The sequence below is a fragment of the Lacerta agilis genome, chromosome 9 (assembly GCF_009819535.1).
Source record: "Lacerta agilis isolate rLacAgi1 chromosome 9, rLacAgi1.pri, whole genome shotgun sequence".
NCBI lineage: Eukaryota > Metazoa > Chordata > Lepidosauria > Squamata > Lacertidae > Lacerta > Lacerta agilis.
Window position 1 is genome coordinate 20,936,074 of NC_046320.1, and position 24,903 is coordinate 20,960,976.

Consider the following 24,903-nt stretch of genomic DNA (forward strand, 5'->3'; position numbering starts at 1 on the left):
TGGGCGGGGCAGAGTAGTTCCCTTTCGCGAGTAGCGCTGCTCATTTAGAGCGATTGCAAGGGCCGGCGGGGGCGGGGCTGGAAAGAAGAAGAAGAAGCAGGTGGGTGCTCGCGCTCGAGCGGTTGCCATAGGAACGAAAGAGCAAATCGAGGGCCGGCCAAGCCGTGTTACAGGCCGCATAATAAACGAGGGTCATTTATATTTCTAAACCAACCCTCTGCAACGCGGAACTCGAACCCATGGCCCTAGGAGTAAGAGTCTCATGCTACTACTGAGCTATCTCCCATGTTTTGTTTCTCTTTTTTAAACGACCAAACTACCGGTATATAGTATGTGAGAGGCAGAAGCCACAATCTTCAGAAGTACGGCTGCTAAAATGTCTGGTGGTTACATGTTTTCCTGTTTTTTTCGACAGTTGCAGTTTCGTAAAGGTAAAGGGACCCCTGACTGTTAGGTCCAGTCGCATCTTGATTATTGGCTGAAGGAGCCAGCATACAGCTTCCAGATCATGTGGCCAGCATGACTAAACCGCTTCTGGTGAACCAGAGCAGCGCACGGAAACTCAGTTTACCTTCCCGCCGGAGCTGTACGTATTTATCTATTTGCACTTTGATGTGCTTCTAGGCTCTGTGGTTTAGACCACAGCACCGCCTGTGAGATGGTCATGCCCACTGTTGCCGTATACACACACCCCTTTGAAGAATTTACCAAGAGGAAATGCATCATCGGCCTGAAAAACTTTCCCTAACACTGACATGATAGGACTGGACCAGCTGTCTCCAAACGAGTATCCAGGTGAAATCATTTTGCTGTGGGTGAAACTTCTGGTAGCCACACATAGAGCGTTGAGTCTTTTACCCACAGCTCCTCCTTGACTGAATTTGTTGTTAATTTACATGGGTATCCCTTTGTTGGATTAAAAATGTGTCCCAGGTCGGAATAGGTTGAAGATTATATTAGTTTAGGGTTTCATTTATAATACCCTAGGAGAAATATTTGTATATTCATTTGTGAAAATGCTTATTTCTCTCTTTTAAAATTACGATATATCTTTCATGTTGTCTCCTTATTTGGAAGAATAGATAATATTTAAAGCATCTCAACTGTTCATTCAGAATGACAAATGTTGGAAGTGGAATTGGGATAATCATCAGAATTGATAAATGGATATTAAGTATATTTTGTGAAACAAACATGTCTCCACATTCTTTCAAATATATATTGAGAGTATGCTGTGTTTTACAAAGGTTTTTTAAATTTAAAAATATTTAATTATTTTCTCTTTTACAGGTGTGCAGTATAAATATTTGCAATGACTCTTCAGGAGATTGTTCAGACTGCAGCCAGTTTATATCCTGAGAGAAGAGCAGTATGCTTTGATGAATGCACCAATAAGGTTCCAGTTATCTACACTTACAAAACAGTTATTAACCTAGCCACAGAACTTAGCGATTTCCTGAAGAAACATTGTAATTTCACCAAACGATTTGAAATAGGCCTCTACTGCTACCCAGGAATAAACCTGCCTTCTTGGATTATAGGGTATTATTTCTATACATTGTTAATAGCATGAGTACAGAATGTTATATATGCTATACTGTATATAGAATATGTTACAGTCACCACATTAAGCCAGCTTAGTTTTAAAACAATTGTCTGTTTGCATTACAGTGGGCTGGTGCCCAGGATAAACTATGGTTTAAATGTGAATGTGCAGTGGGCTGGTGCCCAGGATAAAATCTTGTATACTTCACTTATAAGAACAAACTTAGTTGGTCTCTAAGGTGCTACTGGAAGGAATTTTTTATTGTTTTATTTTGTTTTCACTTATAATTTGTTAGTCTTTAAGGTGCTATATGACACTTACTTGTTTTTTTCATCAAGAAATTAACACAGTTGCCCCTCTAGAAATCCTATAAATGCTTACTCAGAAGAATGTCCCATTGAATTCATAGAAAAGTGCGTATGGGATTTCACTTGAACCAAATCACCACACCAGTTTAAGATTTGTTTTGTTCAGTAATTTAAGCCACTAGATGGAGTGATGAGCACATTGATGAACCAAACCCATTTGTCTTTAAAAATACTGGGCTTTTGTTACTTCAGGTAGCTTTGCTCACCTAAAACTGCTATTAATTTGGTGGCACAGGATCCAAAAGGATGCATCCAAAGCCTTGGACATATAGTAGAATTCTGTACCCCACCCCCCTTTATGAATAGTTACCTCCCCTACAGCATTTGAAATTTCTTGGTTTCAATATTAGCTTGCTGGATCATATGAGTGAAGCTGCCCACAAAACACAAGATCAGAGCCTCGGTATTATTGGTATCCATGCATAATCATTTATAAAAGTGTGAAATTGAAGCAATTGTAGATAATGAGTTGTATTGGATTAAGTGATGCTCAGAGTAGATCCATTTAGACCAATGGATTTAAGTCATGACTAACTTAAATCTGTTGGTTTCAGTGGGTTAACTCAGAGTATGACTTAGTTGGGTGCAACCAACTTTTTATGTAAATCAGGACAATAGTTCCTTTAGGTATGAATTCCTTTGTCATTTATGATGTATGTCATTCATTTTCACTTTGCCTGACAGAAAAGATCTGTGGAAATTTCCAAGTAGATTTCCTTACTCCTTTGGGGCAGTGGTTACATTCCGGGGCCCCGCACATGTTGGTGGAACCCATGCAAAGCATTCCACCCTACTCCTGTTCTGCCCTTTTAGTGATATTTTAGGATAACTTCTGTGTTCAGTGCTGTGTGCAATCGCACACCAATTGGGCACACATCACTCAGTCGCTGCCTGTACAACAAACTTAAGCCTGTGTCATATTACATACTTCCTATGCAAAGATGTGCACATCCTATTCACAAAAGTTATGTCTGTTCAGGGGGAAATCTAACACATGGAACAGTTCCTGAAGGTCAAACTAGACATGAATAAATGCATGGAGGAGCTACTAATTATGTCAGAGTTTCTTGGTTATTTGATAGTGCAGGAGGGGATTTTTATTTGGCCCGTGATACATGGTGAGGGGAAGTTTTGGTTTGGTGTCATTGGGAGATCCCCCCCCCCCTTGCTAATAGCATCATGGGGGAGAGATCACTTATGGAAGTAAGTGCAAAACTTTGGCTCGCCGTGCTCTCCAGATAAAAATGTTGTGTTTGTGCAATTTTTTAAACAAATACATCTGATCTATTTTTAAACAAATACATCTGATGTACGGTAATTAGCAGTAATGCATTTGGCATCACATGCAGTTGGCTCTAAAAATAATTGTTTCATTATGTTAGTAAACTCCGAATGCCATAACATCTAGCAAAAAGACTACTTTTAAAGTAAACCTGTGAATATGTAGATTTTTCCGTTTGGGTTCCTGAGAATTTTTGCTACAGCGTTTGCTAGAATTTAGAATGCTTGCTAAATTAAGTATGTTGTTTTGCTAGAATTCTCCAAGTGCCTGCTGCCTATTCCCCTATCGATCCAGATGTCCCTCCAAACTTGTCTGCATATTTTATGAAAAAGTGTAACTTCCAATATGTCCTTGTGGAGAAAGACAGAGTTGATGTAAGTGCAATAGCTTTCAACATATTTTAATTGGGATATTAAAATGAGATTTGGAATTACACCTCACCTTTCATTCATCAAACATACCGCTTAATATTGCATGTTTTATTAGAAATATCCTGCTGAGTTCAGTGGGATGTACTCCTAAGTAAGAATCCATGGGATACTGATGGCATCAACTTGGATGACTTGCAAAGAGGCTAAGACTATCAGTGACTACTAGTCTTAGTATACCGTGTGTTGTTGGTAGCATGCCTCTTTACACCAGTTTCTGGGAGAACTCTTTGTACAAGTGGGAAGACTGCAGTTATGCTCAGTTCCTTCTCATGGGCTTCCCATAGGCACTTGGTTGGGCACTGTGAGAATAGAATTCTGGCCTAATTGGGTCTTTGGTCTGATCCCACAAGGCTTTTAGGTTCTTATTGCAGTTGAATGCTTATTTGCTTAGTTTTAAACCCAGTCACCTTCATTTTTATATGTAAACTTTGCATAATACATACACAGTAATTTGTACATCTGTTTAGTAAATGGAAATTTGTCTCTTGAGGATGGAAAGAATCAACAAAATTCAAAACCTTATTAAACTAGTATACCTGGAAGTAAATTCCATGGAACTCACTGGGTTGTAGTAAAGAATAGGCAGTTTGTAAACTCCTGGTTTGTCTACTTGTTGTGGTGTAGTTCTAAGGGTGCACCCTTAGGGTTAAAATGTCTCATTCCTTTGAAGTCAGATTAGGTACCCCAAATTTCTCATTACTTTAGAAAGGTTTTTATTTGTCATAGGAGTACACTATAGAGAAAAGAACAACAGTATGTGCACACAAGTATTCAATTAAAACCATTATTTCTCTCTTTCAGAAATTCACAGTAGCACATGGGCATTTGTTCTGCCATAATTCCTTTGAAATACCAAAAGTTGGTTTGATTCTTTTCCAGAGGAAGGGCAGTAATATTGAACATTTAAACAATAACAATGAAAGTTATGCCGTGCCAAGTGGCTTAGAGGCGCGAGCCTTGGACCAGCTTGAGACAAGACCATTCAAAGACCTGCTGGATGTCAGACAGCAACGCTCCATAGCATATATTTTACATACATCTGGAACAACAGGGATCCCTAAAATTGTCAGGGTACCTCATAAATGTATACTGCCAAATATTCTTCATCTTCGGTAAGTGCTTTTTCAAAAAAAAACAAAAAACAACCAACCCATTTCATAGACTTTTAAAAATAAAGGTGACTAGCTAGAGGCCAGGTTATTTATTTATTTGCTTTCATTTATAGCCTGTCTTCCTTTTCATGGGATCAAAGTCAGCATACCAATGACTTTCTGCCATAGCTGTCACCAAATTTTGCTTGTAGTAAATATTCATAATTCAGAACTTGTATCAGAATAACACCATGTTTTTTGCCTGACTTCATTTAAAACTAGGTTTTTTTTATAAATGAGTTTGGTGGTAGTTTATGCTCTGATAGTATGATTGTAATTAATATTTAACATTGTAAGGGTGGTGAAAGTTTGGCATATTTTGGACATACAGTATACCTATATATGCATACTGAATAGAACGTGCCACTGAGTTCAGTGGGTCTTACTGTCAGGAAATCGTAAAAACATAATGGCCCAGTTCACACTTAGACTAAACCGCAGTTTATGTGGAAGACCCTCCATGAATTCTAATGACCTGTTGGATTCATTCCACCCCCATCTCTCACAGCAAGGAGAGAACTTAATTTTGTTATCAAAGAATCTCTACTTAGCAAGTATTAACCGGGGATTTAGTTTAAAACAAGCAATAGTTAATTGTTAAGCAAGTAAGCTTCAAACCACTGATAATGAAATGGACTTTTTCAGTAGCCATTAGTAAAAATCCTTGGTTCATATGCCAAGATTCTTTAAAAGTGAAACAAAAAACTGTAGAAGACCTCCTCCTCCTCCTTATTGCACAGGGGGAGGTGGGAGTGGATGAGCCTGATGATTTGATCAGGCTCATTGAAACTCATCTACATAGCACCAAACCATAGTTAAGTGTTATGTGCAAACCTCAGCCATTGATTTATTTGTGATGGTATGATATGCTTGAACATTGCAAAAGTAAAACTGTTGCAACTTCATACACCTTGCAACAAATGTTGAGTTTCAGAGCTGATGTCTCATTTGAGTACAAATTTTCCCAGGAGAACCCTGTGTCTGCTGTTGGTTGATTTCCCAGTCCTCTTCATCTTGACAAGGCTGTTAGAGAAATTGGTAATAAATGAAATATGAGCTCCCACAGGAATATGGACCTCTTTTTAAAAAAATGAATTGTGCAGAAATTATTAGGAAGATTCCTTGTTCTTCTTTTTGTGGGCCTGTGTTTTTTACTTCCTTAATCAGCAGGTGTGTTGGGGGGAAGAGACAACTGAAGATCCCAAATAATACAGGTGTATCACTCAAGCAATGCAGATACATCCTAGACTGGTGTCTTTTGGGGCTGGTTCATACAATATTCATCACTTTATCCCACCAAGATTTAATACTACAAGCAGAATTCCATCACCTCTAGTGCTGTGCTTTTGAAAGAAGTTAGTTGGCAGTAATCAAGTGTAAAAAAACAAAACAAAACCAAGTGATGGATGGGTGAAACATCCCCTGGAAAACTGGGGGTTTTTTTGGTACAGTATTTCAGCTAGTTATTTAACTGCATCTGCAATTTGCAGAGTAAGAAGTAAATATCTATTGTTTTTGAAGATAGATAATCTTGGCATGTTGCTTTCATATTAATCACAAACTATCTTTTAAAGATGTTTCCAATTGTCTTTAAAACTTTTATCTTTCCCCTCACCAACAGAATTTCTGTTTTTCAAGAGCTTTGTTATAATGCCAGTTGATTGCTCGGATGCACTGCTTTCATAACAGAAATAATAAACCATATGTTTCTTATGGGTGAATTAAGCCATTTTGAGTTCTAAAAAAGAAGAAGCAAAAAGCACAGGCAGCCATGAAGAAACACTTTAGTTTTTGTATTATTTTCTTCATTTCAGTTTATTTCCTAACATGGTACTCATTATTTTTCTTCCTTATCTGCTTGACCTGGTTTTTATTTTGGACCATTAAGAACATTTTGGGTGTAATCCAGGATTGTTAGGTGCTTTTAGGTTTCATTTATTTTTCTCCCATTCAGATACATGGAATTTGAAAGTGCTCGGCTTTGGCTGGATTGTACCCTACAGCAGTAGATTATGCCCTGCCTTTTGTGATAGCAGCATTTCAGGATCTGCCACAATCACATAGAAAGTGGGCTGAGCTGGGGGTTTGCTGGGTGAGGAGTATAGAACACTCCGCATGGCCACAGATTTGCTTTACCTGCCCACAACCCCTCTCCCCAGACACTTTTCCCCAAATGAGTGCTCTGATGACAGATGTGATTATGACTAAGGGAAAAAAGCTTGGGTGGGGAGTAACTACAAGGAGACAAGCTATTGGTGGGACAGGAAGTATTTGACTACAGTCACCCACCATGCCCGTTTTAAATTAACCTCATTCTGTGCTGGGTTGGTTTAATTTTGCAACATTTTATTGTGCTTTGGGATTTTCCTGTAATTAAAGTAAAATCAATTGCAAACCTTCCAGTTTCATGTTGAGTATTTTTTCGAAAAAGAAGGCTAAGAAACATTCTAGGTTATAGAAAATAATTATTCAAGCTTGACAGATTTTAAACAAAGATATATCCTGTCAGAGCTCGATAACAATAAGACCTAAAGGGAGAGAGAAAACAACCCATAGAATAATTGAATATTCCAAGTGGGGGAAATAAAAGTGGGTAGGGGGCAGTAGAGCATTTTCAACTTGTCATGCCCTCTTATACTGGTGGGAGGAGGTGTCATTGGCCTGTTTGATGCCTGCATGATTATGTACATCTCCATTGTTAGATATGTGAAACTGCTAGTTTTGGATTCCAAAATGCATGCAATGGTTGAAGAGGTATTTGTGTGTCTTTTTTCTTTAGAGATGTATTTAAGGTTACACCAGATGATACAGTGTTTATGGCCTCTCCCCTGACGTTTGATCCATCTGTAATTGAGCTGTTCATTGCTCTGGCAAGTGGAGCTTCCCTGCTTATAGTTCCTAACCTGATTAAAATGATGCCACAGGAGTTGTCTGAGGCTCTTTTTCAGCACCACAGAGTGTCTGTGTTACAGGTAAGATATGAGAAGTGCTAACTGTTTGCTCTGAATGCTGCTTCTGCACAACACTGGAATACAGTGATGATCAATCAGTACAGCCATTTGTCTTCTGTGCATTTTAAAATCTCTCAATGAAATTGTGCAGCAGCTGTGAAAAATCAGACTGACATGTTAAGGATCATTAGTAAAAGGATGGGGGGGATGTGCTGTGTTTGTTTTTCCAAGTGTAGCTTCTGTCAATGTTCCACGTGAGCTTTAGGCTCAGTTGACCTGCGTTTATTGAGGTTATTCCTCACACAAATGAGTAAAAATAATCAGCATGTTGCTTCCAAGTAAATATTTTGGATTTGAGCTATATGTGTACTTAGGATACATGCAAACTGTGTTTACAGCTTCTTAAAATTTGGACATTGACTCAAAGAACAGTAACTGAGTAATTGCTGTTTGCAGAGTTTCTGCTTAGGGTTGCCTCAGAGAGAAAAAGAGGCCACTTAGCCACAGCTTGTCTTCCAGCAGTGAATTAAAGCCCCATCACTCACTGTGAGCATCATGAGACAGTGTCCAGGTGTCCAAATCTTGAGAACCTAGTCTGTATAACCATTGTCCTTGACTAGCCGAACCAGTAATAATGGGTACTCAGTAGCCACACAACTGATTCTGCTGATTTCTCCTTTCATCCAACATTAATAGTTTCTAAGCAGCACAGAGTGCATAGGAAGTTAAAGTGCTGCCACTCTCACGTTTCAATTGGTGGTACAGAGCGGCCCTAATATAAGTCTAGCTAGTGGTCTGTTGCAGTCTGAATTCCATCCACAGGGCTTCTAGTTGCCTGTTTCTGCTGTATATGGTAGTACAAGTAACAGAAATAGATTTTGGTGGATGGTAGATAGTTATCTGGAAACTTATTTTCTATAATGCGTAGGCTACACCCACACTTCTGCGCAGATTTGGAGTTCAGTGCATTAAATCAACAGTGTTGTCTGCTGATACATCGCTGCGAATCTTAGCTCTCGGTGGAGAAGCATTTCCTGGACTGAATGTGCTAAGAAGCTGGAGAGGAAAGGGAAACAAAACACACGTGTTTAATATCTATGGTATTACAGAAGTTTCCTGCTGGGCCACATGCTACAAGGTTCCCGAGGAGGTTTTTAGTTCTGATCACCGGTAGGAAATGTCATTCTGTTTTGCTGCCTGCCTGCACACTTTGGTTGATGAATAAATGATAAAGTAGTACAAATCCTCTGTAGATAGAACGATCTTAGTGGATTTCTGTGGGTGTTTGATATGAGAGAGAATTTCAAAGGCAGGCCCTTAACCTTTGGATAAAATGACCTTAAAGAAGCAGTCACGTTTTGAGTAGTACTTGTGTTGCATCTTTAATCTTAAGAAATAATTCACATGAGCTGAAGCATCTGTCAGAAATGGTTGTTGGTGTATTTTTTTCTAGAGATGCTTTCTAACATCTACATGATGTTTGGGCTGAGATGTCATCAACATGAAGATGAGACACAGTTTTGCAACACTTTTCCATCTTCTAATCCCAAGGAGGCAATGGAAAATCTGAACAGATGTTTGGGGGCTAGATTGGGGTACATGACAAGGAATAAGTTGAAAATTGAACCAGACAAGTGTCGTGGGTTGGGAAATATGCAACTCTGACTGGTGGTCCGGGGCAGAGTTGCATTCCTCCAAGAGGGCCAAGTATTTAGTTTGGGAGTACTCCTGGATTCTTCACATTCGATGTTATTTTTAAGAACTACTCTCCCTGTCTCCTACACTTACATTACTTTCCCCTTTTTTCTCCTTGGTTTTAGATTTGATTCCCTTGTACCACTGGGAACCCCACTGTCTGGAACAATAGTTGAAGTCAAAGATGCTAATGGTTCTGCCATTCTAGAAGGCGAAGGTCAGGTGTTCATAGGTGATTTTCTATCTAATATCTTTAATTATAGAGTTCACTACCTGAAGATGTGGTGAAAGCCATGGGCTTAAATGGTCCTTTAACAGGATTAGACAAATCTATCAACAGTTGCTGGTCATGATAGCTACTTTGAGCCTCCAGATTCAAGGACAGTATGCTGGAGAGGAGTGAGCAGGCTGTTGCCGTCATGCGCTGTTCCCATCATGCGCTGTACCCTGCTCGATCAAACCAGAGGCACATCTAGACCAGCATTTTATTTTCACCATGGCAAATATGACCAGTTGTCTATGGGAAGCCATAAACAGCACTCTCCTGTAAAAATGTTTCTGACTTCTTGGAGGCATTTGGTTGACCAGCACTATAAACAAGATGCTGGACTAGGTGGACTTTTCCTCTGATCCAGCAGGGCTTTTATTTTATTATTAACTGCTTTTAGATTTTATTTATTGGTGACTTGAAGCCTTTGATTAACATAGATAGTGGTGCTTTGAAGCAGATCAGCATTTGTTTTAAAAATAGTTTTTTGTCTGAACTAGCATGTTATCTCCTGTTCTTGTTAGCTGGGCATTAAATACTGGCACATCCAAATTAAAATTTGGTATTTTGGATTGTGATTATCCTAAGACAACTTTTTAAAGACAGCATCAGCCAGATTTCAAAAAATCAGGCAGGATGTTGCTTTTTGTATCCGTTCTAGTCATCTAGTGTAAATGTTTCAGATTTTTAGTATTTGATTTTTTAAAAAATTGTGCCTTCCCCCAGCTGGATGGCATATCTGTTGCTTTTTTTGTTATCTGCTCTTTAGACATCTTTCTGGCTCTTGATGTCTGCTTGTGGACCACTTTGGTCTGCATGATCTTTTTTTGAACAGGAGGTGAGGAACGTGTCTGCTTTCTTGATGATGAAGTAACACTACCTAAGGGCACAATGAGAGCAACTGGAGACTTTGTAAGAGTAAAGGATACCGAAATGTTATTCTTGGGACGGAAGGACAATCAAATTAAACGTCATGGCAAGCGCCTCAGTATTGAATATGTACAGCAGGTAATGTAATAAATAACTATCAAAGTTCTTAGGTAGACTGAGAGAGCCTGGTCATTATCTTTGTCCTGTTGATCTCAAGTCTGGAGTACTGCAACGAACTCTACATAGGGCTACCCTTGGAGACTGTCCGAAATAGGCAACTAGAGCAGCAAGATTATTGTACAAGATGGAATCATGTGACAGGTTTCCTGGGGATTAGTTCCTTTTGATGATCTTTCCCCAATTCGTAATTCATGTGGACATACTGGACAGCAAAACGGGGCAAGAGACTTGATTGGAAGGGTTCTCTCTAGACAAAAGGGTCCCACAAGATATGCAAGAAAATCCTGCCTTTAAGAAATATAGACCCCATTCCCATACTAACTCTGGCAGGGAATGAGGGCTGCACATGCATACTACCTTTATTCTGCCTTTGAATGTTGATAACAGAGTAACATACAGGCACAAACAAACCCTCTAGCTATGGCATTGAAGAGGAGCAAGCAGTCTGCTTTCAGAAGGTGGTACATGACCTTGTGGCTGGCTTCATAGATACCCAACTGAAGACCTTCTGCTTAAGCCGTGTGCTTCTTGTGTTACTAGTGGGAAGGCTGTTTTTGTCTTCTCTACTCATCCCTCTCTATTTTTTTTTGTAGATCCATATTTGTGCTTTTCTGAAATAGTATTGAGTATTCAGTAACTCTTATTTGATTGCTATTGATTCAATACCTTCTTTTCATGGTGTAGAATATTGTTCTACAGAAATTGCCCAATAGAAGATGCATTTTGAAGCTCTAAAATTATTCTCTCTGGTTAATAGTGGCCTAGACCCCCCCCCCAAAGATAGTTATCTCAGTCATACTAGAATATTCAAACAATACTCACAGCCAACAGTATTTATTTACTTTCCATTCACATCATGTGATAGGAATTTATGATATGACTATCTCATGATTGAAATATTTGTATTCATTGCCACATTGTTCTCTCTCCACTTCCCCTGCCTTTCTCTGTAGCTGATAAATAGCTACCTTTCAAGCATTCTGTGTAAGTGGAATATTTATAGACTCCTACACGAATAGAAGTTCAATAAAAAGTGCTTATGCATCTCTCATTGTCTAAGTCCAGCAGTGCAATAACACCCACCAAGCTTTTCAAATTACATATTCTGCTTGTTCTTCGGTGCAATAATCTTTATGGTCACTAAATTAGATTTGAATTATAAAATGAAGAAAGAGTTGAGGAAAATAGAGGCATCTGATTTACTTCCATTATATGTTGCTTGTAGTTGTAGTTTTCTGTAATAGTTGCTGGAGTAAGCCAGAGTAATTAATTTATTTTGCAGATTGCAGAAGGCTACTGTCAAGCGGAAACATGTGCTGTGATATGGTATCAACAGGAAAAATTAATTCTGTTTGTTGTGCCCAAAGGCAATTTTAGAAAAAGAGACATTTTAAAGAAACTCCAGGAATGTCTTCCTAGCCATGCAGTCCCAGATGACGTTTTGCTGATTGACACTTTACCATTCACTTCACATGGTAAGATAAATTATGTTTAAATAAATGTCCTTAATAATTTATATTAAGCACTCTTCCATTTTAAAAATCAGCTCCAATTGAAAGTATATTATTAAAAAATGCATGCAGGACTGATGCAGTGCAAACATCCACGCATACCAAGTTTTGAAAGTCTGAAAAAAACCCCCACAAAATGTCTGAACATGACAGCAACGATTACATAGAAATCTCACTTGTCAAGTCTCCTTGGGGAGTCTGTCCTATAATTGCAGTGTAACTTTGCAAGCAGTATACATTTATGTTGTATTCAATTGTTCTGTGGAAGCCAAATGTGTCAAATTCTTTGTGCGGTCAGGCGGAGTCCCCCAAACCCCAGGCAGCCCCTGAGCGGAATAACGACACAAGACAACGTGCTATGGGATTAAAATTAGGCAACAACTTTATTAAGATTCAGATGTAGGGAGACCTTGACTCAGGCATTGGGCGTTTATCCTTCCCAGCTCCCCAGCCGGGGACCTGGGTAACTTCAGGGTTATCCAGCATGTGAGGGGATTGGGCTAGCTCTGGAGAACATATGTTCAAGCAGATAGCCCGCCCCCCTGTTCCCCGCCGCTGGAGGGGGAGGGCAATGACAACCTCTGGGCATATAGCCAATGCCTCCCCCCAAGACCCCTTTAATGGGAACCCTGGTATCGACGCCGCAATGGGGGCGTGGGGTCACCGCCCCACGCCTCCACCTTTTATGAAGATGACTAAAGGATTCCGCCCAAGGCCTGCAACCGCTAAAGTAGTGACGTATTGCTATGGGAAAGGAGAAACCTGCCAATGCAGGGAAATTCCTTTTCGGCCCTTCAACAGCAGCCTTGACATAGCAGCTCCTGTGTACCTGTGGAGAAGAGGTTAACCTGCAAAAATGAAAAAGGTTAATTGAAGGAGTGGAGGGTGGGAGAAGCTCTGGAGCCTGAGTGGTGCTTCCCAGGTATGTAACACCTCCTATTGTGTGGGTCTGTGTTCCCTCCCCTACCTGGCCAATCCCCCTGGCAACACATCCCCCAGGCAGGATTGGGCAGCTGACTGGGTAGGTGGAGACCCCAGGTATCCAGCCTGGGAAGGAGAAGCCAGCCCGAACTACCAGGAGCTGTTCTGGGATCCAGGTGGCTGCGCACAACCACGCAAAATGCGCACCCCGTTTGATGTGGGGAACGGTCATTAGTGAATCTCAGCAAAAACAGAGGCATTCTCAGAGCTTTTAATTTTCCTTCTTCTTGGAGCAACAGACATACAAGAAACAGCTTTGAAACACTCAGAACTGGTTTGCCACACAGGGTGCAGGACAAGCCATATGTAAAGCTTCACTAGAGCTAGCCTGAATTGTGATGGGTGGTCGTCTATGCACACCTCCCAAGCTCCCCCTACATACACATCTCCTGCAGCCTCCCCATCATCACCACCACCCCACTCTTCCAGCATGAATTGCATTAGGAAAGAAACCATGGACATTAATGTGAGGTTTTTCCCCTAATGCTTTTTGCCATACTGGGAGGTGAGAGTTGACAGTTTGTTTACCACGATTATAACACGGGTTGGAAGACTTAAACCTCCAGCAATGCTGTGCTTCCAGTGACTTTCATTCTCCACGCATTGCTTCTGATATTTTATTTTTAAAATACACACAACACGATTGCTAATGTAGGTAACATAACGCGTACGTCATCCTTGAGGTCTGTGTTATAGTAAAATAACCATGCCAATTTGTGCATGCCAATTTGTACCTAATGAAACTTTGAGCCTTAGCAAATATATTGAAATCCTTACCTTTCATATAATTTTTTAAAAAACCTTTTCTTTTATACAAAGGCAAAATGGATGTGTCTGAGCTGAGCAGGATTTACAGCAGCCATTTGAACTCTAGAAGAAGTGACAGTAAGCTGAACGAGAATGAATTGTGGGAGAGATTGCAGCATTCATGGAAGGTAGTGTTTTAAGCTACATCTGTATCATAGCAATTGAGTTTTCATACATGTTAGGAATGAGGGAGATGAATATAGTCTAAATATTTTTTGTCATGTGCAGCATATACTATAAATCCCTACATTAATTTGGTGTGTTGCTACAGCTTTGCAATAATTATATGGAAACCATTATCCCTCTCCCCTACTCACCCTCTTGGAAGGCTTAAATGTTGGTAAACAACTGTAGCAAACAGATTGGCTTGCTGCCATCTAATCTATCAAAACTTTCAGAAAACCATTTTCCAAACCAAAAGAACTATACAGTGGTGCCTCGCAAGACGAAATTAATTGAAATTTCGTCTTACGAGGCACCGTTTCCCATAGGAACGCATTAAAATTTAATTAATGCGTTCCTATGGGGAAAAAAGTCTGGGGGCCTCTCCCAACCAGCACCGGAGCCACACCGTGCCGCGTTTTAAGGCTGCAGTGAGCGAACAGCTGCACTTCTGTTCGCTCGCTGCAGTCTTAAAACGCGGCGCGGCTCCGGGAGGGAGGGAGGGGGCCTTGGGATGGAGGCAACGGAGGGAGGGTTCGCGATTGCTGCAGCCTTAAAACGCGGCGCCGCGCGGCTCCTGTGCCAGCTTACAGTGTACCTCGCCAGACGAATTTGTCTTGCGAAAAACAGCCATAGACGAATTCGTCTCACGAGTCAACTAAAAACTCGCAAAACCCTTTCGTTTAGCGAGTTTTTCATTGTGCGAGGCATTCGTCTTGCGGGGTACCACTGTATCAGTACTTGCCAACTGGGAGTAAATGGAGCATGGATATATATATATATATATATATATATATATATATATATATATATATATAGTGCTTCCTAATATATTTAGGTTCTAATTTTTATGAGCTGGAGTTGCATACAGATGAACATAATTTTTACCCTATGTTTCTTAAGATGTACACACACTGTTTGATTATATTGTTCTGTTCCAGCAGATGCCCCTGGCTAAGTTAAAACCTCAGACCCAGGTTGGCAAAAAGTGAGCACAGAGAAAGGGCAACCTTTCAGGGGCCATGTGCCAGTACTGAACAAAACAGAAGTAGAAGTGAGCAGAACCATTGGTACAAAATGCTGCCTTTCAGCTGTGCAAAAGCCAAAGCTTTCTATGTACACAACCACACCGCTCCATCAAGGCAAGCAAAGAGGCATTATCAAAGTTAAATGTGTGTGCATTACATATTTTGCTTCTTCCTTTCACCCCCTAGGCTGTTCTGAATTTCCCAGATGAATCCGCAAGCATTTTAAAAGAGTCGCGGTTTTTGCACAGTGGCGGGGATTCCTTAAAATCATTACAGCTCCAGGATGAAATTGAACATATTGTAGGCAAGACTGTCCCTGGCCTCCTGGAAATTATTCTCAGTAGATCCATCGAAGAGGTCTACAGACATATCTTAAAAACAGTTTTCCCAAGCAAAAACCTGAAATTAAGCTGTAACAATGCTGTAAAAAGAAAGCCGAGTGAAAGCAGCAGAGAGGAGCCCAGTAAAAAGTATGTGGAGCTAAAACCTGAAACATCCCCGATAGTTGAATCAAATCTTGTTGGATTTACTGCCGTGACCCGAGGAAACCGGTTGTTGTCTATGGATGACCCTTTGAAGAACTACAGTAATACAGAGCAAGCAGGAGAGTGCGAAGTTTTGCCGAGCGTGCAGGATGAAACAATTGTCAGCAGTGCAAATACGGCAGAAGATGATTCTATACTAAACACTCCTGTACATGAGAATCTTGGGCAAATGGCTGAAAAGTTAATGTTGCATCTCAGATGGAAGTCAGACCTGGGCAAATGTGTGGATGCATCTCCACTAGTTGTCACCGAAAAATTATCTGCCTTTGTGTATATTGGATCGCATTCTCACAGGATTCAAGCAATTGACCTATATTCAGGAAAAATCAAGTGGGAGAGAAACCTTGCAGATCGCATTGAGTCTTCCGCCTGCATATCTAGGTGCGGAAACTTCATTGTTGTTGGTACGTATTTATCGCTTTTCTCTTTGGCATTCTAAGCGAGGGGTGGCTAACCCTCAGCCTGCAGGTCTTACCTGCTCCAAGCAATTTTGTTCCTTTTCTCCCTCAAGGCCTTAGCCTGTTTGGCAGTGGAAGAAACCAAACAAGAAAAGGCATGGTGCTGGAGGAGGTTTTGAGGGGGAGGAACCTCATTGCTCAGCCACCTGATTGATCATTTGATCAGTGGGGAGGGGGGAATTACAAACAGATTCAGGTCAGGTGTCCTGTATATTTGTGTACAAGGCGGTGGTGTGGCTATACCCACTTTTGGCTACACCCATCATTGGCCAAGAGTGAATAAGGTCCATGGGCCAAAAGAGTTTAGCCTCTGCTCTTCTAATCAAAACTTAAGTGAACAACTAGTGATTTTGTAAGACCGCTTCATAGTTCAGTAGCCAATTTAGTTCTTTTTTTATTCTAATAAATAAATGTGGGATGTACCATGGGCTGGTAGTTTTCTCAGCATGTGAAAAGCAGTGCCCATCAATGGAGACCAGTTTATAAAGAATGCCACAGATGTTATGAATGGACTTCCTGTATTTGAATGATTAGCATGTGAGGACTTCCAAAATTCAGTATTTTTGTGGACAGTTAAATAATTCAGTGCCTATCTAAATATATCTGCTTTCTGTGGCTGTGATTATTTGCAGGATGTTATAATGGGTTGGTGTATGTCCTCAGAAGGAGTGATGGGGAAACACACTGGACATTTGCAACTGAGGATGCTGTGAAAAGTTCTCCAGCTGTGGATCCTTCCACAGGGGTAGTCTTCATTGGATCTCATGACCGTCATGTATACGCTTTAGATATTTATGTAAGTAGTCATGAATGTTAGGTCAATAAGAAATAATGAAAATGCCTCCTATATCTGATATCTATATAGCGCAAAGCAGGTCCCTTTGATTTTAGTGGAGCTTCTAGGTCAGTGGCGTAGCGTGGGTTGTCAGCACCCGGGGCAAGGCAAGTAATTTGCACCCCCTAACCCGTGGATTTTAGCACTCGAGTCAGAATTGTAGAGTTGGAAGGGACAATGGTCATCTAGTCCACCCCCAGCAATGCTGGAATCGTTTTGCTCAATGTGGTGATCCAAGCCACAACCCTGAGATTAAGAGTCCCATGTTCTACTGGCTGAGCTATCTAAGATAGATAATTAGATAAATGGACAGTAGAGGTGGAGAAAAAAACGAGAGAGAAAGGGATGATAGAGAGAGAAAGGGAGGTAGATCACAATAGAAAGAGTGGGGGAGAGAGAATGAATGAGATAAAAATATAGATTGATAGAAGACAGAGAAGGGGAGAAAGAGAGAGAAAGAGAGAGAATGAACCTCCAGACCCCTAGAATGAGGCATTTGTAGAAGAACCCTTTTTGGATTACCGAAGTAAATATTTTGATTTTTTGGCAATACAAGATGGATTAGCATAATAAGCAACCGGGGGGGGGACCCCAATATTTTTTTCCTATTGTTAGGTTAATATCGGGTGTATTGTTATAAACAATAAAGCAGTAAAGAGATTTTGGGAAGTGATATGGGAAGTCAAAGGAAAAACAAGAAAAATGTTATGTGATCTGGATGGAGCTATGTGACAATTTAATAAACTACAGTAAGTCAAGAAAGAGAGAGAGAGAAACAGAGAGGGAGGAGACAGAGATACTGTAGGGAAATATAGCTAAACGATAGATACACAGAGATAGAGGTAGATATAGATAGAAAGAAATAAAGAGGGAGAGGGAGAGAGAGAAAGAAAGAAAGAAAGAAAGAAAGAAAGAAAGAAAGAAAGAAAGGGAGAGAAAGACAGAAAGAAAGACAGAAAGAAAGGTAGAAGTGGAGATGAAAGAAAGAGAGGTACAGATAGAAAGAGAGAGAGAGAGAGAGAGAAAGCCGTAGAGACAGAAAGAGAGCGAGAGCAAGATAGGCAGAGATGGAAAGAAAGAAAGAGAGGCAGAGATGGAGGGAGGGAGAAAAGGGAGAGGGGGCTGGTGGAGAGAGAGAGAGAGAGAGAGAGAGAGAGAGAAAGAGAGACAGATCAGCTCCCCTCCCTGATACGGAGGAAGCCAGTCCCTATTTCCTTCCCCCCTCTGAACCACCCCACTTGGCCTGCCCCCCAGGGCCCCTGTGCCTCTCTCGGCAGCGGCGAGGCCTGCCTTTGGGCGGGCGCGGGGAGGAGCCGGAGGCGGAGCCTCCCCAAAGCCGGCCGGCGACCCGGACCGGCGCGAGAGGCCGGCGACGTCTTTGGCCTTTGGATATGGCGGCAGCGGCAGCGGCGACCTGCGCCCCCGTTTGCCGCCGCCTCCTCCTGCTGCTGCTGCGGAGAAGGCACCGCGGAGGCTCCCCGCGGCTGCCGTCGGCCGGCAAACGCCTCAGCAGCAGCAGCTCCCTCAGCAGCAGCGGCGTCAGGTGCGGGAGGGGAAGAGAAGGGCGCCTCTGTCATGGGAGGCGGGTGCCGAGGGGGTCGTCGTTGTCGGTGTGAGCGCGCCCCCCAGATGTTGCGCCCGGTGCAACTGGCCCCCCCAGCACCCCTCACGCTACGCCACTGTTCTAGGTAATTTAGAATTGCAGTCTTAACTCAAGTTAGTAAAATGTAGCTCAAGCTCCGTAAGAAACTGAAAGCTACAAACCGTCAGCTATTATGGTTAGTTATTATTATTATCCCAGTTAGTTAGACTTGCTTTAAATGTGGTCGGCTTATTTGGTGTTTACAACCCTAACACCTTAGCCATTTAAAGTTCTTACCACACCACTATTTCCATAATTGTTACCACCCAACAGAATCAGTATGGCATGCAACACCACCCCTTTTTAGCTGAACAGTTAGCATTTACCTGCCTACTGCTGCTGAATGTATCTGATGCCGTTTATGAGGTAGAACTGTGAACCCCATATTTTGCCTGAATAGTAATAATGAACTGGGTGCAACTTTGGGTATAAGTAACATCCCAATTAAGCACAAAGATTCATCAACGGTGGAACACATGCTAACACTGTACCAATTTGCAGAATTTTGAAACCGTGTATTGCACTTTAACATTTAGTTGAGCAATGGAATCATTAACTTGCATTTGTCTTTCTGTTATGCTGACAGAGGAAAGAGTGTGCCTGGAAATTACACAGTGAAGCTGGAGCTGTATTTTCCTCTCCTCACCTAAATCTGTTACCACATCACCTGTATATTGCTACACTTGGAGGGCTGCTGCTAGCTGTAAATCCAGTATGTAACTTGATTGTGGTTTATGGTCCAGAAATAATACAAATGGAGAATTAAGAACTCAGTGTGGGGAGAGGTAATAGTAGATGCAACAGCAGCTTGGGAGACAGTGAGATGAGAGAAATAACGCATGCTGTTAGCATACACTCACCACAAGAAACACCATCACAAACAGAACTTGTTTGGGAATCAAAATGCCACTTTTTTCTTTAATTCCATTGGCTTAGTTCAGAACCATTTCCCTTCTTGTATAGTTATATGATTTGTAAGGTGGTGACAAGTTTAACTATGGCCAGTTTCTTCAGCAACATATATCTCTAGTACAGGAGGACCATCCCTAATTGCTTAACTTGATTGATGGCATTGCCATTTTATGGCAAAATATGTACCTTGGGGCCTCTGAAGTGGGGAAACACGGAGAGCTGTGCTAGTTCACTTGTTACTGCATTTGTCACTTATACCTCATACTGTTAGTCACAAATTCCAAATGGATTGGAATTCGAAGTAATGAAGTATCTTCATTGTAGGAGCAGCTGCTCAGACGCTAAAGGAAGAATGTTCTCTCATTTTCCTAGCATCAGATGTCTTTGGCCAGCTGCTTCCCTTTCCCATTCGCTGAAGCCCTGGGATGCACTAAAACCATACATTTCATGCATGCATTTTCAGATTACGGGGGACGCAATCTGGAAGAGCTTTTGCGGAAAACCCATCTTCTCATCACCACATTGCAACAAGGACTGTGTATGTGTAGGATGTGTGGATGGAAATTTATATTGCTTTAGCCACTTTGGAGAAAAAGTAAGCACCTGTCTTTATTATCTTTTCTTGTTTTCAAAACTTGGATTAGAATTAACTCAATTCACTCCTTTTAACATCCATACTGGCCCAATGGAGCTTGTGTTATGTAAATCTGTTTTTCACAAGTTAAGAAGTAAGAAGAGTCACACTGGAGCAGAGAGAAGGTCTATCTAGTCCAGCATCCTGTTTCACACAGGGGCCAGGCATGTTTGCTATTGCCTTCTTGTCATTTTTGCACCAGAGTGCCTCACATTACTAAGGTTTTGGGAAGTTTTGGCCCACAAGCCAAATGTGGTGCACCGGTTACTTCCATAGAGCCCACAGCTAGTGCAGGTTACCACCACCATTGCAGCAGGCTCAGACAAATTCCTCTTTCAGGCAGTGGAGCCCAGTAGAATTTCTATCAGGAAGAACTTGATGCAGTGGGGAGCATTGGAATGCCCTTGAAAGCACAATGCAGGCTAGCTGATAGCCTGCCTGATATGCATCTCCAAAGGTCTTCTCAAGTGGGCTCCTGTCTCAGGATGGAAGCCTTGGAAAGATGAGATCAGCGGGGGGCCCTTGCTGGAAGCTGCTCCATGCTTTTTTTGAAAGTTGATGTATGCACTATCTTCCAGATTAGAGCTGAAAAATTCCAGGAGGTTAGTGAGACAGGACTTACCTTTGCAGAAGCCATGTGATTATTCAAAACCCACTGTCCAGTCACATATACATGTCTACTCGGAGGCAAGTCCCATTGAGTTCAGTGGGGCTTTTTCCAAGTAAATCTCTGTAAGATTGCACACTTGATAATGCTTTCTACCAGTTTACTAGAGCTGATAGTTATAACCTAACTGGATTATCGTTTCAGTCTCTTTCTAGTCCATAAGACTGTTCTGCTTTAAACTTTGATTTTAATACCTAAATATGTATTTATAAGCATAATTTATCTCAACATGTGCATTTTGATACTTCTTTTAGCCAAGCACTGTTAGAACTTTGAGAAGTTTCTTTACATATATGTTGAGGTCGCAAGCGCCAGTGTTGTGTAGTGGTTAAGAGTGGTAGACTTGTTATCTGGGGAACCGGGTTCGCGTCTCCGCTCCTCCACATGCAGCTGCTGGGTGACCTTGGGCTAGTCACACTTCTCTGAAGTCTCTCAGCCCCACTCACCTCACAGAGTGTTTGTTGTGGGGGAGGAAGGGAAATGAGAATGTTAGCCGCTTTGAGACTCCTTCGGGTAGTGAAAAGCGAGATATCAAATCCAAACTCTTCTTCTTTGCTGTTTCTAGTCAGTTCAACACTTCCATCTCACCCAGAGTCCTTGGGTCCACCTAGGATTTAGTATAAGGTCAATCCCTAGTTCTTGGTTCCAAGGCCAACTTGTTCTAGGACATCTAGAATTTTTCCTCTTAGTCATATCTGGAACATGCATCTACACAGTTTTTGTGAGTTATCCATGGCTACAGCATTTCTTCCTTGATTTTGCTCTCAAGAGCACTCTGGGCATTGTGGTCATTGGGGTGAGAAGATGCCTCTACTACTATTTTATTTTATTTTAGTAGTTGGGGGGGGGGACTGCAGTTCTTGTATCTAGCACTTTTGAATTTTCTAGTTGGACTCTGTGACCTCATCTTCAAGCCCTAATTCACACATGCATGTAACTTGGAGGTGCTTCACTTTAGGTTTCAGTTGAGGACTTGCAGCTGAATATATGCAAATATGTATGAGGTGATATGAAAGCTCTTTATGTACTGCTTGAGCTGTGATAGCTTTGAGCTGTGATAGCTGCTTCAAGTGAAGCAGCAGCTACTGAATAACTTAATGAATGCATGTGGGTGAAATGAAAAAGGTAGTCTGCTGGATTGGGCCTCAAATTGTATAATCTGTAAAATTATTTGTGAGGAGGTACAAAGGCAGGCACTCATTTGTGGCAGCAGTAAAACATGTGGCTGATTGTTGACACCAACAGAAATTTCAATAACTTGTTTAATTTCTCCATATTGTCATGCAGATATGGAAGTTTTCTACCAATGGACCAATTTTTTCATCGCCATGTATTTCAGATTTTTCCAGCGATATATTTTTTGGATCCCATGACCACTTTACTTATTGCTGTAGTACAGAAGGTAATTTATTGTGGAAATTTGAAACAGCATCAACTGTATATGCAATTCCATTTGTTTTCCATCATCATTCCTTACCAGATGAAACGCTTCTGGCAGTGGCATCCACAGATGGCAAAATATGGATCTTGAATGCCAAGACTGGCTTGGTAGAAGGTGAAGAGAAGCTTCCAGGAGAAGTGTTCTCATCTCCTGTTGTATGGGGAACAACTATCATTGTAGGCTGTAGAAATAACTATATTTATTGCTTTGATTTATGTGTTTCTAAAACCAAATAAGGTGCCTAAAATTTCCCTTTTTCGTATTTTTAATTTTGCTTGTACAAAATAGGGCTGGGTGGTGTTAGGTTTTCAACATCACGATGCACCACCAGCCAAGCACTGTGATCTGGCCATACACCGTGATGTTGAAACAAGCTGCGTTGGCCCCAGCCTGTGAGGCGTGGGGTAAGACTACTGCAGCGCTCACTGTGGGAGCTGAGGCGCTTTCACCCCAGTGCCTCACAGGCAGGGACAATACAGCTTGTTTGCACTGCTCAGCGAGCCCAATGTCTGTTGAGGGGCAGGCAGCCGCGTGCCCCTGAACAGAGAAGTTTAAGGGAGGCCTCTGGTGGGGGCTCTGTTACACTTGAGGAAGCCCAGCGAGCTACCTCTTTCTCCAAGGAGGTAGAGGCAGCCCACTCACCCCCCACTTGCCTGACAGGCTCTGTACGCAGGGCTCCCTCAAGTGTAATGGAGCCCCAACCCCACCTCTGGCTTGCATGAGCCAGAGGTGGGGTTGGGGCACTGCTACACTTCCCTGCTGAGGGGTGGGCAGCCATGCACCCCAGAATGGAGAAGTTCAAAGGAGCCACCTGCCTGTGCAGGCAGCTAAGGGAGGAACAAAGCTACATGCCAATGTAGCTTGTTCCTCTGTCAGCAGTATGAGGGCCAGAGCGCAATGGTTGCTTCACCCAGTGGTGAAACCTCTGCTGCAGCTTGTTTCTCCCTTGCCTGCTGGTGGCAGAGGAGACTCACCAGCGCCAGTTTCACCCGCAATATACTGCCAGGTGAAGCAGCCATTGTGGTCTGGCCCTGGGCGATGTATCAGTACATTGCCCAGGCCTAGTACAAAATAGAAAACCTTGCCTTCAGCGCAAAATCATCTATTAATTTAAACCCCAGCTTCCTGACATAACAGAGTTCTCTTAATAGCCATGGTCATCACTGGCTAATATGTACTGTCCATGGCTGTGTTAGATGCCATACTATGTTTACCAGGGCACTTTGGAATAATTTTTATCCCCCCAAAAGGCAGCATATAATATTTAAGAAAGAGTAATTTGAAATTATGAATTTGCTAATACAAAGCATTTCAAAAACATGGCTTGAGCTTTTTATTTGAGAACAGCATCAACCCCAACACTGATGGCATGATAGAAAAGTACTGAATATTGCAGGACTAGATGAGCTGATAGGGTTCACTGTTTAACTTTTTATCATATATTGCTATACCAATATATGTGTGGGGATAAGTGTCTCACCAGCACAAGGGTCGCTGCTTGCACAACAGGACTCCCTGCCTCTTCTTCCCCCGCACAGACACCTGCTTCAGGGGGTTGAGGGAAGCACCAGAGCAGATTGGGGGGAAGAGAGGGAAAGCCCTGTTGCCTAAGCAGGAATCCTTGTGCTGGCAGGACACTTAGTGCTGCTTTGGCTCATTTCTGTAATGTGCAAATGACAAAACAGAAGTTTACATTTGTTCCAGAAAACAGGTAGATGTTGAAAATCAAAGTGCTAATTTTGTGAAACAGTGTGCCCTTTCTATTACATGCTATAAGGATCACGCATAGCATACAGGACATTTTTAAAAAGGTAATATATCTACCTCCATATAGGTGCTCTTAACAGTTATGGATGAATTCTTGGGTGAAGATCACAGGGAGGTATCTAATGTCATGGGAGCAGACAAGGCATGACTTCCCTTTCCTGTCTTCCTCACTGTAACTCTCCATCCCATCCTAATCTGCTTCTAAGTCCTCCTAGCCCATAAAGCAGATTTTAGGGACCGGGGTGGAGGGATGGGGTAGGCAGGGGAAATTGCATTCATGGGAGTACAACTCACTGTTTTCCCCCTGAATTATCACCAACAGGAATGAATTTCTTGTTAAACATTTTCATGTAACCTTAAAAAAACAAGCAGTAATGAATAACCCATAAATGAGAACATAAATAAAAAGTACTTTCATAGTTACTTAAACACTTGTCTTTTTTATTGAAATAGAAGAAATTTTCCGTGATTAACCATTTACATTAAAATTTAACGATCAAAAACCAAAAAAGAGAAATTGCACTAATATATCCCGTAGTCATAGATCATTTTACTTAGGTTTTATTGTTGGTAAAAACACATAGATACCTATAGCAATTCAGGCTTTTCTTAGAAGATAAACCTGACATTTGTAACAAAAAGACAATGAATACGTACATCTTCTGATAACTTTCAGCAGATTATAATTTAATAGGAATTAAAATGACATTAGTATAAGAAACAATTGCACTTTAAAACATTTGAAAAATTAAAAAAGTACACAAAACAAAA

General features: G+C 41.5%; 1 protein-coding gene across 2 annotated transcripts; it reads left to right on the forward strand.

The window, feature by feature from the left end:
- The first annotated feature begins 1,262 nt into the window (after positions 1-1,262).
- Positions 1,263-24,047, forward strand: LOC117052789 (beta-alanine-activating enzyme-like). 2 transcript variants are annotated; one of them, XM_033159959.1, is made up of 14 exons: positions 1,263-1,542; positions 3,450-3,570; positions 4,429-4,739; positions 7,558-7,750; positions 8,658-8,899; positions 9,550-9,656; positions 10,528-10,700; positions 12,025-12,217; positions 14,054-14,169; positions 15,418-16,180; positions 16,867-17,030; positions 19,298-19,423; positions 20,087-20,218; positions 22,212-24,047. In XM_033159959.1, the coding sequence occupies exons 1-14, from the start codon at positions 1,313-1,315 to the stop codon at positions 22,599-22,601; spliced, it is 3,261 nt and encodes a 1,086-aa protein (XP_033015850.1). In that variant the 5' UTR covers positions 1,263-1,312; the 3' UTR covers positions 22,602-24,047. The 2 variants fall into 2 exon arrangements, with proteins under 2 accessions (XP_033015850.1, XP_033015849.1); XM_033159958.1 differs by lacking the exons at positions 20,087-20,218; positions 22,212-24,047 and having other exon boundaries at positions 9,550-9,635; positions 19,298-19,492.
- Positions 24,048-24,903: the final 856 nt, after the last annotated feature.